Source organism: Dicentrarchus labrax, unplaced genomic scaffold (genome assembly GCF_905237075.1).
Source record: "Dicentrarchus labrax unplaced genomic scaffold, dlabrax2021, whole genome shotgun sequence".
Lineage (NCBI taxonomy): Eukaryota > Metazoa > Chordata > Actinopteri > Moronidae > Dicentrarchus > Dicentrarchus labrax.
The window spans coordinates 404,383-422,826 of NW_026136723.1; the positions used below are offsets into that span (position 1 = coordinate 404,383).

The following is an 18,444-nucleotide window of genomic DNA, read 5'->3' on the forward strand; positions in this document are numbered from 1 at the left end:
GCGACGGCGACAAGGAAGAACTTCCTTTTAAGAGGCAGAGGCCATCTACGTGGGCGCCCGTCTGCCTCAACCAGTTGGTGTTAGAGAGAGAAAGACAAAGATACACTGCAGTAACAACAGCAACACCCATAACAGAGGAAATATGACTAAAAATGATAATGATAACAGCAGTACCAATGGTGAATGATGAATAATAATGATAATAATAATAATAATAATATCAGTCTGCGTCAAGCAGGAACACGTCAGCAAGCACCACCAGGATCCATGAGAACCTGCGAGACGGGAAAGCACAAAAACTCAGAGGAACAAGTGAAGTTAGTAGCGTGCATTAATGGGATATGAGGGAGGGGAGGAGCGCAGTGCATCATGGGAAGCCCTAACGATAAGCTTTATCAAAGAGGAACGTCTTAAGCCTACTCTTAGATGTGCAGAGGGGGTGTCTGCATCCCGAAACCCAAACTGTGACTAATGATTAAAAAAGGAAATTAAGAAAAACCTGCACTGTAGCTTCATACTGTTATTGTCTAATCTGTTAATCATCATCAGATGTTTGATAAATATATTATCTAGAAACTGGAATTCATAATAAAGTTTTAAGTGTGAATAAGCTCGGCTGCTTTCCTTTGCCGGAGAGTTTAAGATGGACATTTATGGGAAAGGACATTAACAATGAGCTGACGTTTTCAATATAACAAAGACGTGCAGTATTGTAAAGACACCAAAGGTTAGTAGGTTAAAAAGATTGCAGGTACTTTCATTTCCACTGGCTGCAACACATGACTTCAGTCAGGCTGCTTCAAAGGGTTTTATATGTGACACACAACCGGGCGACGTCACTTCTTCTGTGATGTTGATTTCCAGTGAAACCAAATCAAAAAGCCTGAACCTGCAAGTGCTTTGATCTGCAGAGTGAGATACAATCCTTGGTGTTTACTGGTGCACATAAAGATGCAGGCTTATGATGATATTATTTTTCAACTTTTGAGCTACTGTCAAAATATTTGTGGCCACTGTAGTTTCTTACACTTGGAAGGATGAGCTGTATTCAAATGGTTGTAATCTACAACTTAACATCTAGATGCCACTAAATCCTACACACTGGTGCTTTGAAATTATTGTAATCTTTTATTGTGATGTTGGATGCAATTGTTTTTACACTGTTCCAATATTATTTTTTTTGCTTGCTGAGTTATTGCTGTTTCCGTGTCTCCATAACAGTCGACTGTCAGTTGTAACAAAACACCTGATGTGCTTTGAAGCGGCATCCGTGTCCTTCCACATGCTGCTTCTGGCATCTGGGACGGCAGCTTTTTGGCTATTTTTGACATCATTCACCAGCTGTGCGTCCAAGACCATAAAAGCCCTCCAACAACAAGGGGAAAAAGAGACAATGCAGACAGACGGGGCTGAAAAACATAGCATACTTCTGCTTTGGTTGGAAAAAGTTACAGCTGCATAACATAACTGTCCATATATGATGATGACACAAACCCCGAGGAACAGAATGAGATCAGAGTCATGTCGGGGCCTCAGACAGAACACCAAACTCCCACATCCCGAAGAAATTCCACAGGAAGCACTGACACGCCTGTTACTTCGGTTTTTGCTTTGATTTCACGCTTCAGTTATTGTCAATGGGCAGATCTGGCTGTTGTCTGCCTGTCATGCTGAATTCCTGCCTAATGTGATGGTTTAAATTAGCGGCAGTTTAGTCTGTGTGTTAGAAACCATGCTGCAGAGCGTTTGATCTATAAAAATAGTCGATGTGTGTCAGAGCGTCCATGGGGAGAAGGCCAAAATTTGTCTTTTCATGCCTTTACTGAAAGCTTTAGTGCAGGTGCTGGCTCGCAACATTTCACGCTCGTACTGTTTGCTTTCTTGTTGCTGGTAATAAATGTAAGAATGAACACATTCAGCAAGTTTTTCTAACTTTCTGTGCGCTCATATCGGAGGAAAAAAACAAAAACCTGTGTCTGTCTGTCATTTGCATGCTGCCTCCCCCACTCGCCCATTCACTGCTGCATTCCTCACATTCCTCCATTCAACAGAGGTCGGAAAAGAGAGAGAGACAGTTTAAAAAGTAGAATATATCCGGAACGTGGGTGGTTGGGGAAATGATTAGCGGGCCTGTGAAAACCGCTATTGAGGACAAGCCCCCCCTCACCCCCTCCCAACAAACACACATTACCCCATATGGGTATCTTTGATGACAGAAAGAGGATGAACGAGTCAGCACTGCTGCAACGGTTCTGACGTGCTTCCGCATCACTTTCACTGGCACAAAGTTCAGCAGTTCAGCAATTGATGCAGCATCTGTAATCCAAGCCGGCCTTCGGACTGGGACACACAGAATTACATTAAAAGCAAAAAAAGGGGGGTTGTACATTTCACTTTCACGTGTCAGCTTGCAGCTCTCTTCTGTATCCTGGTGGGTGGAACATTTATTATCACAAACATTTCATAAGAAGCAGGAAACTAGTAGCTTCTTGGAAACTCTGCAACGTCATTCCTCAGATAATGGTTTTACCCACTGACATCGCAGCTTTGACATCAGCCATGAATGAATGAAGTGAGTAAGAGTGCAGATCCATTTACTTTAACTGACAAACTCATCCAGGGAGACTTAGACTGAGTGACCTAGAAGGGACTCATTGAGCATAAGTTTAACCTTTTCACACTCTGCCCTGTTTCTGAAAAGTTCCATACAACCGATTTGCAGTAATAGTTGGAAATGTAATACTGTCTGCATTATGGTTTTTATCAACATGACAAGGACACATTTATACTAAAGCTTTACTGCTGTCTGCCATCGCTAAATGTACAGTATGGACTGAATGTATCTCTATGTAATTATATGTTTAGGGAATTCAAAACATTATTAACGTGAGGGAAAGACTGTGGTCCTTGTGCAAAAGTCAACACAAGACAAATACAAAATGGGTTTATTGATAAGTTTGAAAGTGCAATGGAAACAACAGCTGATTCTAACGTCACTCAAACCCCTGAAACATTGTGAAAATATCAGATCTGAGTGGACCTTCTTCACATTAATATATAAAGCAAAAATTTAAATGTCATATTTCACTTTCTCTACATTGTTTTCAATCATTTGAGGTCCGACTCTTTCCGTTACGTCATCCTGTTTCTGTCTCTTCTTTTTGCATGATTTAATGCTTCCGACTGGAGAATTAGCGCCACCAGCTGTTTATCTCGAAGTGTCCAACTCCTCACACTCACAGCAGAGAAATGGAAACATTTTCGAGATTTTCTGAACATTTACTTGTATTTTACTTCCCACTTGAGTGTAAATTTGTGCAGTATAGCTCCTGATATGACACCTAAAATACTGCCAGTGGACATGGAAGTTATATTTCTTTCTAAATGTGGCACAGAAGTATAAAAACATACACTGTCAGTTTATCAGGAACATCTAGTGACAATTAATGTCATCTGAAATAAACAAATCTTCTACCTGATGGAAAGGTGATGTAGGAAGTGTGACACTATTGGAACATATTAGTCAACAGCGGAGAAGTTTATTAAAATGTCAGTGTGGTTTTAGAAGTTTCACTGGCTATTTTGGCACTATTTATTTATTTATTTATTTGTGAATTCATTGTAGCCACTATGAATCCGAGCTCACTACGGCTGCTGTCTGGAATGAGCAAAGTCCAAAGTTTTGGCAGCTGTTTTCAGATAAAAGCAATAAAAAAGCCACAGCACGCTACAGAGGTGGCAAGAGGTGGTAAAAACCGAAAGGAGATTAATTATGGGGCTTACATTGATCACGTGGACACAAACACAACTTCAGATTAACACTACTTTGCTAACATGTGATAATATGCCAGGATTATTACACCAGAAATAAGCTGTGGTCAAAAATCAGATGAAGTTTAAATGTTCACCTAAAATAATGACTGTGCTGAATTACTGTACTAATTAAAGAGTTTTCCTACACCGCTTATTTGAAATTTCTTCACCGTGTATAGAATCATAGTATTGTACTTATATAAGTTAATGTGCATTGTATGTCTGTACACTTTGGACACAGATGCTGAGTCACTGTTGCAGTGTAATATTCACTACTTGTGTTCAGCAGTGAATTTCATCTGGAAAAAATCATGTTAGGAAATCACACAGGAGCAGATAAGGATTTTTATAACCTTTATTTATTCAGGGTGAGTTCACTGAGAGGAAGTGCAGTCTGACAGTGAGACACTGGACACTGAGCAGCTCCACTGGAGTGGTGGGGGGCAGTGGTGGCTTCTGGTCTGGGAATTGAACCGACGACCGCCTGGTTACTTCTTGCTTCCCTAACCTCTAGGCCAGTGGTTCCCAACCTTTTCCCTTAAAGAAACCCTTTTCTGTCTTCTCGTAAACTGGCAACCCAATAGTACATTTAGTAACTATAACATTAGTTATTTGGATTTGAATTCTGAGCTGATAACTTCATGTTTAGGAAACTTTTTATACAATTCTCTGTCTGTATTTTTTATAATTTTTAACAATCAAAAAGACTTGCTATTCTTCTTTTTTGACAAATTCAGTGTTTTCTTGTCCCTGAAGCTCGGCCATTGTTCTATAAGACAATTTGCATTTCTCTACATTTACATTTCGTCACAGAAGTGAACCAAATGTGTGGCCAACTGTGTATATTCTTTATGTTTTCTTGCACCCCTTAAAATCAAGAATGCCTCGCAACCCCCAGCGGAGGTTCTTACCCCCAGTGTTTGGTTTGGCCCTAATACAGAAACATGGCGGACTCCATGGAAGGCGACCTGTAGATATAAAAGGTCAATAGATCCTCCAAAATGTACGGAGTACAGAGATGACTGAGAGGAACTGACGTGATCCTGAAGATTGCATCACAGGAAAATCTCAACTCTGCAGAACTTCACAAATAAAACCTCAATTTCCAGAAAAGTACTTTATGACGTTCCCTTTTTATTTCTTTGGCAAGTATATTGCACCGCTAGGAAGTTGTAAACATGTAAAAAATCACCTTTCTACCAAACTCTAGAAATTCCACAAAAGCAACCACACTGTAAACGGAAGTGAGTGGCATGTCATTAAACCACAGAATGGCTTTCTGGATGACTTTTAGTTTCTGTTATACATGTTGCTTTTATTAACTGGGAAGAAAGTCACACTGGGAGCTGCCCAGTATGACCACAGACTTGTAAGTGGTGTTGCAGCTGGTTCATAGTGGTTGAGAGTATTTCACCTCTAAGGAAGAAGGTCTTTGTTTATTTATTTTATCCGCTTTTCCTGCATTTATTATTAATGGACTTCGCTTTTGGGAAACCTCAGTTCATTTGTATCTTGACCTTTCCTTTGTTTTACTTCTAGTTTGAAGATATTCTTAAGAAATTTGGGAAAAGATGTTTCAGCGCCCAAAAGCTTTGTTTATCATATGATACATTTCTACTTCTTGTCACTTTTCTCCTTGTTGAGTCTTCATCTTGTTTACATTCTGGCATTAAGCTCAATGTGTGAAAAACAAACAGAACAGAAGGGAGAAATGTTCAATTTGGTATTTTCTGATTTTGTTTCTATTACATTTTACATTTTACTTCATTCATAATCACCTCAACAAACAAAGACATTTGAGTCTTTTCCAGGATGGGTGGGGGTTGGGGGGGGACTGTCCAGCGTGGGCGTTGATGCCTGAATGGCGACGATCGCTGATGACTCAGGTGATGTGTCATACTCAGTGCTATAAAAGGGAACTTTTACATTTTGTCCACACACACACAAACACACACTTACAGTACACACACTGGACTGAGGAAGAGGTTTGTTTACTTCAGCGGGAGCAGAAAAAATGAAATGTAAGTTTACTTATATTTCCTTCTAGAGAGTGAGTAAAGATGTGTGTGTGTATGTGTGTGTGTGTGTGTGTGTGTGTGTGGAGGAGGAAGAGGAGGGGGGGCTTTACTGCACGTGGTCTTAACTTTTACTTTTAGCCTGAGTGAGTTTGAGAGAGAGACTGTGAGAGAGACAATCAGTGATGGATGAGTGAGTAACTGTATGATTGTATTTGTTTTAGCTGCAATTTAAAGTGTTAAAATGTGACAGAGTTTCTTTTGAATTTTACAAATAACGCGCTGTTTGGTGTCTGGTTGGGCTGTGATTGGCTGGTCCTGTGTGTGTGTCTGTGTGTTAGGGGTTTCCCTGGTTGGTTAGAACAAGTCAGCAGAATGATTGTGTGCTGCAGCATCAGACTTATTGTAGTTTAACATCTTAAACATCAAACAATATACAATATTATAATAATTTATTTTAAGTAACGTTAACATATGTAACGTACTTAAGTTATCTCGGGTACTGACCAAGAAGTTTTTGTGGCTAAACCTAATCAAACTGTGACTGTTTTATTTCAGAAGTCTAACCAGACATTATGTATTATTGCTATCTTTACCAGACATTGCAGATGTGACATATTTATTTTTATTATCTTGACTGTGAAGCCCTGCACGCCCAGAAATGACACTAGAGGGGCAGGCACAGTGACCGAATTTGAAGCTGCAAGCGGCAGTATTTTAGAGTTTGTTCATGGTTGTGTATGTAAACACGGTTTTATATGAAAGTGAAGCTGCTTGTGGTTTCTGAGCAGTGAAGGTGGGTTCTGTCTATTTCCTGAAGGCTGGATGTGTGGATGGTGATAACACTCTCACTTACGTGGCTGATATTGTGTTTCCTGACTTTGACATTAGACATCTCTCTTATCCAGTTAAAGTAACTAACTACTATGAAACCTTGGTGACTAGTAACACAAACAGAAGCTGCTGCACACCAGTGAGTGTTTGTCTCAGAGAGATGAAACACATGAGTCAGGTAGGCAGACGGTGATGTAATCATTGCCCATCATCAGAGCACTTACAGTAATGTAATTTGCACTCTCACTTTATGGAGATGGATCCTGGATGTATCGAGGGATGAAGTCAGCGCTGATGACACTTTGACCCAGTGACCAACTGTCGTACTGCCACTAAAAACAACTGTAAACCCAAAAATGAGTCATTGAAAATGTCACACAGGGTCACTTTTGATGAGACATGAGGAAAAAGGAGTCTGCAACAAAATGGTATTTTGGGTCAACTTTAAAAAATGCCTGCATCAAAGCTGTTCATTGTTCGGTGCTTCGGTGCAGCTTTTACCTGAGTTACCTGAAAGAACTGTCTCTATTCTGCTGAGTTATTATTTCTGTTTTCTGTATATCTTTTGCATGGATTAAACATCAAACAGACCCCGCGGTGAAACTCTGCCCTCTCTCACACAGAGCTCAGAGTGGAGAGGCATGGAGAGAGTTAACATGGCTGCACCGTGCATCAAAGCTGGAGTAAAAACAGCTGAGTAATAGCTGACGTAAAACAATGGATCTTTGAGATCGGATCGGGACATCCCTAGATATTGTACAATACAACATTAACTATACTGACAGACGAATGAATAGAATGGGAATTCTTCCTTTTTAATCAGTGCTCATTGTCTTCTACTTAATCCATTCTCATTAGTTTTAATATGCTTTAAAGAATAAAAGTAGTATTCTTGTGAGTTAAATTACAAAATGTTGTTTCAGGAGCAAAAACATATAAACTATCCCTCATGGCAAAACAGTAACTCTGGATAAAAGTCTTTATGGCACTGAAAACTGTAACTCCCTCGGTTGCTTATCTGAACGGATTCACTGCTTACAGACCACCGCTGGCAGAGGGAGGAGAGCCGGTCTGGGGGAAGAGCTGCACTGACTGTTTTTGGCCTTGTCATACGTTAACTTTGAGGGTAAATTGACCAGGGTGATGAAGCCAAGATGCTTAATTGCCATCATATCAACAAAAATATGGATGAGAGACACTGCAAAGGGTTTCTGCCACTTACAGTAACGTTAACTTTGATAAAATGTCTCTACAGAGTTTCACCTTCTTCACCTCTCTCTCTCTCTCTCTCTCTCTCTCCCTCTCTCTCTCTCTCTCTCTCTCTCTCTGCCTTCCTCTGTAAAGCCTACTGTCAGTGGCCTGCCTGCTGTGTGTGTGTGTGGTGGGGGAGTCCCGCCCCGCCCTCTGCGAAAACATGTCCAGACACAGAGCATGAGACCCCCAGCCCTCCAGCAGCAGAGGCCCTCTCCTAGTACCGTAAAACTTCTAATAATAGCCCGGGCGTTTATTTGCTTCAATCACTGAACTCCCCCTGCCTTTATTGGGGACAGACCTTTATTGGGGACAGACCTTTATTTAGGACAGGCATTTAATTCCTTTAGCACAAAACTAAACTAAACTCTAACTGCTGCTTCTCTTGAGATTTTGTTCATCAAATGTGACATGATGATTATGATGCTTCAGAGGTTTTTTTTCTTCTCTCTTGTTAACCGTGTTACGGGTAAGTCAGAATGAATTAACGTTAAACTTTGGTGTTGATTGTTTTCGTCAAATATATCGAACGATTGAATTGTGGAGAATCTATAACTGATCCAATGATGTGCAGCATGTACATACTGACAGAAGTTTAAACATTTATATTTGTGTAGGAGATTGAAACGACTTAAAACTCACTCAAGCTGGCGACCCGGTGGGTTTTAAGAGGTTTTATACATCGAGATAATTTCTATAAAATCCAGACCAGGCCTCTATTGGAGACCTGCGTTTATTTGTCAAAACGTGTAGCCACACCAGGCTTTTAAAAGAGACCTGCGTCTATTGCATAGAGGGAACAAAAGCACCGCCGTCTGCATGACAAATTAATGCAAATAACCTGCTTTAGCGTAGCGTTTATCTAACACGTGAAAAATACAAAGACAAAAGGAAAGTAGTTGTACATCCTGTCTTAAACATAAATGTGCATGGGAAAAAAAACAACCTTCGAGTGAATTTTCTGAAGTAATTTGGAAAGAGACGTTTCAGCGTTTATCATATGATACATTTCTTCTTCTTATCGCTTTTCTCTTCGTCTTATTTACATTCTGGCTTTAAGCTCAAAGTGTGAACCAGAAACAGAAGCGAAGGGAGAACTGTTCGATTTCTGATTGCTTCATTCATTCATAATCACCTCAACACACAATTTTGATGCTTTTCTAAATGAAGGGGGGTGTAGAGGGGGCTGTCCAGCGTGGGCGTTGATGCCTGAATGGCGGCGATTGCTGATGACTCAGGTGATGTGTCATACTCAGTGCTATAAAAGGGAACTTTTACATTTTGTCCACACACACACAAACACACACTTACAGTACACACACTGGACTGAGGAAGAGGTTTGTTTACTTCAGCGGGAGCAGAAAAAATGAAATGTAAGTTTACTTATATTTACTTCTAGAGAGTGAGTAAAGATGTGTGTGTATATGTGTGTGTGTGTGTGTGTGTGTGTGTGTGGAGGAGGAAGAGGAGGAGGGGGGCTTTAGTGCACGTGGTCTTAACTTTACTGAGTGAGTTTGAGAGAGAGTCTGTGAGAGAGACGATCAGTGATGGATGAGTGAGTAACTATGACATTTGTTTTAGCTGCAATTTAAAGTGTTAAAATGTGACAGAGTTTCTTTTAAATTTTATAAATATAAAAGTCAGATGCTGCAGCACACAATCATATTGCTGACTAGTTCTAACCAACCAGGGAAATCCCTAACACACACACAGTTAAACATCTTTGTTTGAATACATACATTATTATTTCAGCTTTATTGTTACAATATTCTCAAATGAAAAGTTCATAAAGATGTAGGAATGGATGCTGCGATCAGACTACACAACATGTTTGTGTTCTGTGATAGTCTTTGTACACTCCTAAATTCTTGCTGTGACTTGGCAGCTTAATGATGACCCAGACCAATCAGAGCTTTCACAATTTACCAGATACATTGTGACTGGGAGGCGCCGGCGACCAATCCGGTCTCACTACCAAGTTGCCGCTTGGTCAGTGGCCCTGTGCTTCAAAATACGATGCTGCGCGTCAGAAATGACACAAGAGGGGCGGGCACAGTGCCATTTGAAGCTGCAAGCGGCAGTGTTCTACAAATTGGTGTTGCAGGGACTGACTTCATTGTTCCCCCTGACAGCAACCTTTCCCATTAAACATAATCATTGATTAATATTTGATATTTATTACTGCCGCTTTAGCTCAGCTGTCTTGGAATGATTCCTATATGCTTGAAAGTTTGGAGTTTTTTTTTTCAACCGGTAGAAGAATCATGGCATGAAAATCAAAATTCAGAAATACAAGGTCTTCACATGGCATCTAAAAACACACTGTGTGTCCTCACCACAGTGATCCTGCTGTGCCATATTTGAAAGTCAAACATGACACTCGTGGTTTGTCAGTTCCTTGACAGTTAACAGTTTCTTGGTTGTTTGAGGAGGAACTTGATAGGGCATGCACTGGCACTTCCTGCCAGGCACCGTTGACATCTGTTCAAGTTCATTGGAAGTTGTTGAAAGTAAAAAGTCCGGCTGAGGACACAAGGCGTTCGGCATCTGACGAACGGGAACGGAAACTGTGGAAGTGTGTGAGACGCTGCATGTGTGTGTTGATGTTTCGTGCCTGAGTGAGCGTGCGCTGATGAAATGACCTGCTAAAGACATCAAAGCTGGCCCATTCACTCTGCTTCTTAAGCAGTTCTGCTCTGAGCTGTAATGCTGTCACAGCTGTTTATCTGCCAAATTCATGACTGTACACAACACTGCCGGAGGATGTTTTTCTAGTATGACAGAGATTTTTTGCTGATGTTTTCTTCAGTAATTTTCCAATAGTCTTATGAAACCATTCCAAATTTCTTGTTTTTGTCCTTTGCTGACTCTTGTTGGATGTTGAGAAATTGTGACGCAAGAACTGTTATTTAATGGGCTGCGTTGGCAGGAAAGTTGCACTCATTCATTGGGCAGTTTGGGTGCTGAAGTAAAAGAAAATGCAAGTGAACATCTGTTTGTTGTCATTCAGGCTCTAAGTGTGGAGTGTTTAAACATTGCAGTTAAACCACAGTTTTTCATGTTATTAGGGAGGAAAGTGAAAGGTCTCTCTTCCACCTCACATCACGTGAGCTCATCACTGTCTGCCATGGAAATGCTGTCAAACCGACTAGACTGTGTCATTTTTGGCTGGAAGTCAGTGTCTGACTCATAGTGACATATACGTATATGATACAACATTTTATTTTTGCCTGTTAAAGAAGATTTTTGTTTTCCCGGCAGGACATTGCCACATTCCAGATTTTGAGATAAGATCCGGACATGATTTTTAAAAAGTTATATGGATCTGTGTAAACATGTTAAAGTCATAATCATTAACATTTTCATGAAGTAGCAGCATCCAGTTGGCAATTTCTTTCCATGCAATGTATTTATATTCTGTAATTACTTCTCTATATATTAGTTTTAATTGTTACTGGGGTCCGCCGTCCCTGCACTGCATTCAAATCACTTAAAAAGAGATTTTCATCCATCAGGTTGTTTCTAGGGGACATCAGAGGCAGCTGTCATTTCATCAACGTTGTCCTGCATATTGATTTATGTTTTTTATTCAAATCTGCACATAATTGATAATTAAATAATATCAACTATAAACTTTCTTTTAAAGCCTAGTTATAAAGCATTTCTAAATAATAAGAACTGCATCAAAATAACGGACACATGTGAGTATAAGGAGGTAAGATTGAAACAATTAGTGAATGTAGTTTTTAGTTCATGTAAAGTCAAACAGATAAATCTGCATGAAAATAACTTTTTCTTTGGTACCAAAAACAGGAGCTTTTGTACAAAGGTAGACCAGATTTTCCTCACAGTGTCCTGTGACCTAAAGAAACCCAGAAAGTAGTTACTGCTATTACAGTTTGAATGATAGTAAAAGCGTTGAGCGTGTCAGACACTCAGAGTGGATGTTTTCTCCGTAGAGAGTGCAGCCTGAGGCGTCTGCCTGATGATGTCACCACACAGATTAATCTGAGTCAGACCTCGCCGCCAGCTCCCCTCTCCTTTTCCAACAGGAGGCCCAGAGCAGGCTGGGAGAAAAAAAAGCCCACAACATACCTCTCATTCCTTAACCCTGACCTCACTCTAACAGACAGTTCATTTCTTTGTTGCCCTGCGTTATGGGTTTTTTTGAAGTTGCATAAAGCGGTGGATAAACAGACGTGAACTTATCTTGATTAAACAGTTATTTCCTTGAACAGAGATCATCATTGATTAAGAAAGCTTAAGAGAGCAAGACAAAACAAACCACAGAGGATTTGGGGGAATTATTCATTCGCAGATTGATTGAAAGAGTTCAGGGTGAAAAGACAAACAGATGGCAGCTTTATGCGTTTATTGAACACAACACAGAGGCCCATTCATTCCAGGCAAGGCAGGTTTATTTGTGTGGCATCTTTCAGCAACAAGGCAAAGTGTTTTACATGAGATAGAAATCACGAGAGCTTAAAAGATATTGCTATTATCCACATATAACAGATGGGTAAGTCAGGTACTCACCTAATTATTAACACAGGATGCTAAAAATGACCTAATATATATAGGCCTAACGTGAAAGGGTTGTCTTTTGTGATAAATCCATACAGAATTACCACTGGAGTCTTAAGTTTTAAGCGTCATTCAGCTCATTGTTTTGGGTTTACAGCCCACAACTTCTGCTTCATTAACCTCATTCAAGCAGCAGCAACAAGGAGCTGTTTTCAGTGAAAAAGCTCTTAAAACCCACTGTACACTACCTGCTCAGCAACAAACAGCAGACACATTATAGCTGGTGAACATAAAGGAGCATTTAGTATCTAAAGAGCGGGATATACTCTCTCAAAAACAGAGCTAAAAGAAGAGTGAATATTGGATTTATATTCATCAGGAGGCAAGAAACATGGCTCCAAATGATTGCGTGGCCAAAACAAAGAACTGATGCAGCTTTAAAACAAGTTAATACACAAAAAATAGTCATCCAGGTCATATTTAGACAAAAAAAAAAGATCTGATAGAGTTGCGTTGCACCTCTGAACTGACCTATTACCGGTATATGTTTCTCAGAAATACAGATTATCAGTCTGCAGAGTTTCCTCGCACTCACACACACACACACACACACTCACACACATTGAGCGTCTGAATATGCTAAATGCTGTAAACCAATGTCTGACCTGTTTCCGTCTCCTTCATTTACATCTTTGATCTCAAATCAGAACTCTAATCAGATCTCTTTAATGACTGTTCATGTCTGGATGGCAGGATGCAATTTGTATCTGACGCTGAAATCTAACACATTATATTCTGCGTAAGTGAGCCAAATATGAGCCTGTTCCTTGTCTTGGTTTGATCTCAGTGTTTCTGCTCATTCAACTGGCTAGTCACCACCCGGGCAGGTGCCTAAAAAGAATGAATGCCAGATAAACGGTTTGAAATTACAGACTAAAGGACAATACAGCTGCCTCCTTAATCTTGTTTAATATGTGCGTGTTGGGTTGGAAATAAAACTGTGTTTCCATGCAGCTCTGTGGTTTTCTGACTGATTCACACACACCAGGTCTGGGTCACTGTGAGGGAGAGATAGAAAAGTTGCTTCACTCTCTCGCTGCAAAGTGAATGCAGCCACCTGTCATGGGACTGTCTGTATAGTTGTGAGTGCAGCTGTAAACGCAGTGAGCAACTCCTGCTGAATGTTTTTTCCGCTGTGTCATGCTCTTTGATATAATGTGGATTGCAGACTGGTTACCACATACTGGTCCTTTAAGAAAAACACATGCAAATAGCTTCAGAGGACAACAAACTCAACACTCAAAGTCTTTTACCTCTTTTTGTCTTTTCAGACTCCGCCTCTTGTCTTCTCCACCTGCTGCTATTGGCTGAGCTGTTTGTCCAATCATCATCTCGTCCTACCAACAGTCCATCCCTCTGTGCCATGTTCAGACCGATGGTCCATCAAGTGGAGAGGCTGAGGGAAAACAGTAAACTCCATGAACTGGTAAGATTTCACTGTATATGTGTCAACAAAGGCCTTCAAGGTCCAGTGTGTAGGATTTAGTGGCATCTAGTGGTTTGATTGTAAGTGTGAAGGAGCAGCTATGGTGAATGTAAATGCCCCCATCTGGAGCCAGTGTGTGGTTTGTCCATGGTGGACTCTGTAGAAGCCAACCTGCTGTATGATGTAATGAAAACAGACCGATGAATATTATATTCCATTTCTGCCAGTAGATCCTCCCAAATGTTACACACTGGACTTTTACATTTTCCCATAAGGGTTAAAAAATATTTACAACATAATTAGTTACTTTCACTGTCATTATATCAGAGCAACAATGGTACAACACACTTTAAGTTTTCACTTAAAAAAAATGTGATAATGAAACAAAGAAGCAGTTAAACTACATAAATGTTTTTATCAACCAAATGATTTAACAACATATACTGTATGTTTGCATATGAGCATTTAAATATGTTATTTTATCTATATGAGATTGTTTAGATATGATTATTCCTCCACATTCAGAGTCTGAGTTACTGATTTAAGGTGGAATCTTTTCTCCCCTTTTTTCTCTTAAGGTGTTTAAAATCCCAATTATATAATTCTGTTTTTATTAAAGCAACTTCTCACCATGTTTCCAGGAGACAGATGAACTTCAAACCTTTGACGGTGTGGAAAAAAGGCTGGACAGTCTTCCTGTTATACAACACGATGCTGGATATTTCAGCTCATTGAAGGTAACGTCTCTGCTGGAATCGAGGAATTAATTTAGCTTTCTCACTGTAGAAAGACTGTGTATGTCAGGGGAGAACTTATATGTTGTCTGTAATGTCCCCACAGGTGAACAAGACACTCTCACAGCTGTATGCGAACATCCAGTCCTACAGGCTGCATGTTGACTGGTTGAAAACAGCCAAAGCAAACTTCAGTCTCTCCTCCCAGTCAGTGGAGGGCGCCATCACTCACCTCCGGCACCTATCCAACCTCCTTAATACAGCTCTTCAACAGGTGAGAAGCCCAGTATGGTTTGTTCCTTGAAACATGGCTTATTTGGAAGATAATTTCACCCTAAAATACAAAAATACATTTTAAAATTAAAACTAAAATGGTTAATACATTACTTTTATATAAATCAGTCATTAATTGATTGATTTTTAAACCACAAAATTATTAAAACGTTAAAATATTAATGTAGATTCTTATTATATGTTTGTTATAACTGAACTTTTGAGGTCCATTAGTCCATTGTGCAGTTAAAGGGACATTAATCAATCTGGTTTTACATCCAAGCTGCTGCCTCTAAACCTCTAAACCTCAACCTGTCTTCGTGTCCTCAGATGAGTGAGGAGGTTCCTCAGACACCGTCTCCCTCCTTCCCTGACGTCTCCACAGCCTTTGACGTGCTCCGGTTCTCCATCGAGATCTCTGACCAGTTACAAGTCTTCTGCGACTGGTCAAAAAGAGTGTTACGGCAACTCCAGAGACAATCCCGCTGCCCTAGACATTGAGCGTCCGCCTTCAGCACATAAGCAACTGCTAATGTTTTCCCACAAAACCACTGTTGTATGCTTTTTAACCAGCAAGGAGTTGTTTTTTTTAATATGTAAGCTATTGGATGGATTGCCATTAAGTAGCCATTAAGTTTTTACATATCCAGTGAAATATTTCAGCGTCTAGTGAATGGTTAGACATAAAACTTATGACATTCAAGGTCCCTAGAATATCAAGCTTTTATGAGTGTGGTGATGTGTTAGTGAACTGTTGGGTGAATTGCTATGAAGTTTAGTACAGACATTCATGTTCACTGACTTTACATTTAGCGCCACCACCTGGTCAGAAATCCCAATTAGTCTGCAAAATGAAAAACACTTACATCAGATTTTTGTGCAACTTTGCAAATGTTAAAATATCTCAAAGCACCGCAGTGCCTAAATACAGCCTCTCAGAGCTGCTAGCAGGAAGCTGTAGGCCCTTAGTCTTGTTTACATGTGGTGATATGCAGGGTCTGATCTGACACAAAGGCGTCATATTTAACGCAGATTGAGACTGATTTGACGTAATAATGTTGAGTTTTTGATGCGCTGTGTGTGCGTTTTGGCGCTGTGTTTACTTTACTGCGTTGGCCGTCACATTAACATAGCGTTATATGCGGCAGTAAAACAGAATGGAAGTTTATTGCATGTGTTAAAGAAAATATGTATTTACATGTAGCCTTTTAAAATGTTCTGTACTAATGCACTGAGCAAAGGTACTGCCACCTGTGACCTTTACTCCCGTTGAGACTGTTTACATTCACAGTGCCTGCTAATTCTACTCAGTGAGCTAAATGACGAGCAAATGTGGAACAATTCATATTTTTCTACTGTTGTTTTTTTTTAATTATCTATTTAGGATGTTATTTATGAGCTTTTTATAGTATGAATGTGTGAGATGCAGGCATCTCACCTTTTTTCTATGAGTAATCTATTATGTACTATTTAATAATATTAATAATAAAGTATTGTCATAGTGACCGTTACAGTACTATTTATACATTTTTTATGTTTTGTATGTTTTACATGAAGTCAAAATAAAATGTTACACTTGAAACAGAGATCTGACTGCTGACTGGTGAACATCAACCTTTACACAACACTGAATCCAAAACCTCAAAACTGACCACAGATAACTTTGTCTCTATTTAACCTGATTAGTATCAAATTACATAGTTCTTTCAGGAGATTATTAGGAAAGAACAGAGCCGTAAAACAAAGTCTTACCAACTCTTTCTCATCTGTTGCTTTTGGTCTTTTTTTATACTGATGTTGAAACAGTTGAACTACTGACAGTAACCGTTCCTGCACAGCAGCTCTGACTCTAACAAATGTCCCACTGTTAATAAAACTCCACATCTGCTGCTGAAATGCAAACACACATAAAGCCCTGAAGTTAAAAGCGTCCACACAAGGCTGGGTGACACACACGGGAATGTACAGACCCCTGCTGTTCAGCTGTGAACTGTATGAGTGACCTCAAGTTACACACAGTGACTTGCATAATGTCAGTGTGTTGACATGTGGCCACAGACAGATGATCTCACACACAGACAGGCTTACCCCGTAACCAACGCCGGCCTCCAGGGAACGTCTGAGTGATCCTGCAGTTGTACGTGTGGATTGTGGTCACTGGTAGCAGCTGAGAGCCGCAACCCCCCCAGGGGGTCCTGGGTTTTAGAGGAAAATGCTTTGGCTTGAAATAGAGGGAGGGAGAAAGATATAAAGAAAGACGTATTTTGTATGCGGAGAGTGACAGGTGATAATTTGCTGACTGACAGATGAAGAGCTAAAGGTTGTCTGGATGTCACAACAGGGAACAACACCGGAACAACACACACATGTTTGTTCATGCTTTGATGAGACAATAACTGAAATTATTATGATAGTAATAGTTACTACGTTTTTCGTTTAAATGTGTGTCATTACCAAATAAGAGACTGATTATTTGCAGCTCGGGTTTGTGCATTATTCTACTGATTAAAGAGTTAACCTCGAGAACCACCTTTTTTCCCAAAAGCAACGTCAAAATCAGACATTGCAGCAATTACGGCCCAAAAAAACGCCATCTGCTTACGCTCAAGTGACGAAGCCCAAAGATCAAAACATCGGACTTTAACGGGACTGACCGCTGTTTGTTTCCTGTTTCTTACCAGCAGTCAACCACAACCTTTACTAACTTCTTATTATTCTGACCATGATGATCGAAGCGCTCCTAAACTTAACAAACTAGGTTGGTCATGTTGACCCAAACCATAATGTTTCCGTAATCCTGGAAACAAAGCACTTATTTTAACCCTCAAGCTTAACTAAACCTTAATCGTTGTGTTTTCTAATCAAAAAACAGATTTATTGAGTAAATTGTTGTTCTAGAGGGAAAACCTTTGGGAAAGACTTTCTTACGTCGCAGCAAAAAACCCTTAAAAGTCCCCTTAAAATACCATTATTTTGGCATTAGCCTGGTGCTATCTATAGCGTAAGTTGCTTTTAAACTCAGTTTGCACTTTGTTGTTCACAGGATTTAATGCTGTTTAAAGACCTTTATCTTATTCCAGTACTTACCAAATTACCATATCATTCTGGAAAAGATCAACAAAGCACATGCCTGGACTGAATACTGCGTGATCTGACTGTTATAAAGTCACTGAACAGATTATCACACATCAGTCCCACTTATTTGTTTTGGACACAGTACTGTAGAGTCCATGCAAACACACACACACACACACACACACACACACATTTTATCTGTATTTAACTAGTGAAGACTATTAATGACATGATAATAACAACCCCAACCCTTAACCTAAAAATTTCTTCAAACTCATAGTCTGAAACTTAAACCGGTCTTCACAAAGATAGAAGAGCGTGCACACACACACACACACACACACACACACACACACACACACACACACACACAGATAAACAACACACTCGCTCTGTCTCTTTCTCCTTCTACAGAGCACACAGAGGTAAAGCAGGAAGG

The 18,444-nt window shown here is 39.9% G+C and overlaps 1 protein-coding gene across 2 annotated transcripts; it reads left to right on the forward strand.

Moving 5' to 3' along the window:
- Positions 1 to 5,749: 5,749 nt before the first annotated feature.
- Positions 5,750 to 16,275, forward strand: il11b (interleukin 11b). 2 transcript variants are annotated; one of them, XM_051389731.1, is made up of 5 exons: positions 5,750 to 5,834; positions 13,769 to 13,923; positions 14,565 to 14,660; positions 14,764 to 14,931; positions 15,261 to 16,275. In XM_051389731.1, the coding sequence occupies exons 1-5, from the start codon at positions 5,828 to 5,830 to the stop codon at positions 15,429 to 15,431; spliced, it is 597 nt and encodes a 198-aa protein (XP_051245691.1). In that variant the 5' UTR covers positions 5,750 to 5,827; the 3' UTR covers positions 15,432 to 16,275. The 2 variants fall into 2 exon arrangements, with proteins under 2 accessions (XP_051245691.1, XP_051245689.1); XM_051389729.1 differs by lacking the exon at positions 5,750 to 5,834 and adding an exon at positions 9,183 to 9,286.
- The last annotated feature ends 2,169 nt before the right edge of the window (positions 16,276 to 18,444 follow it).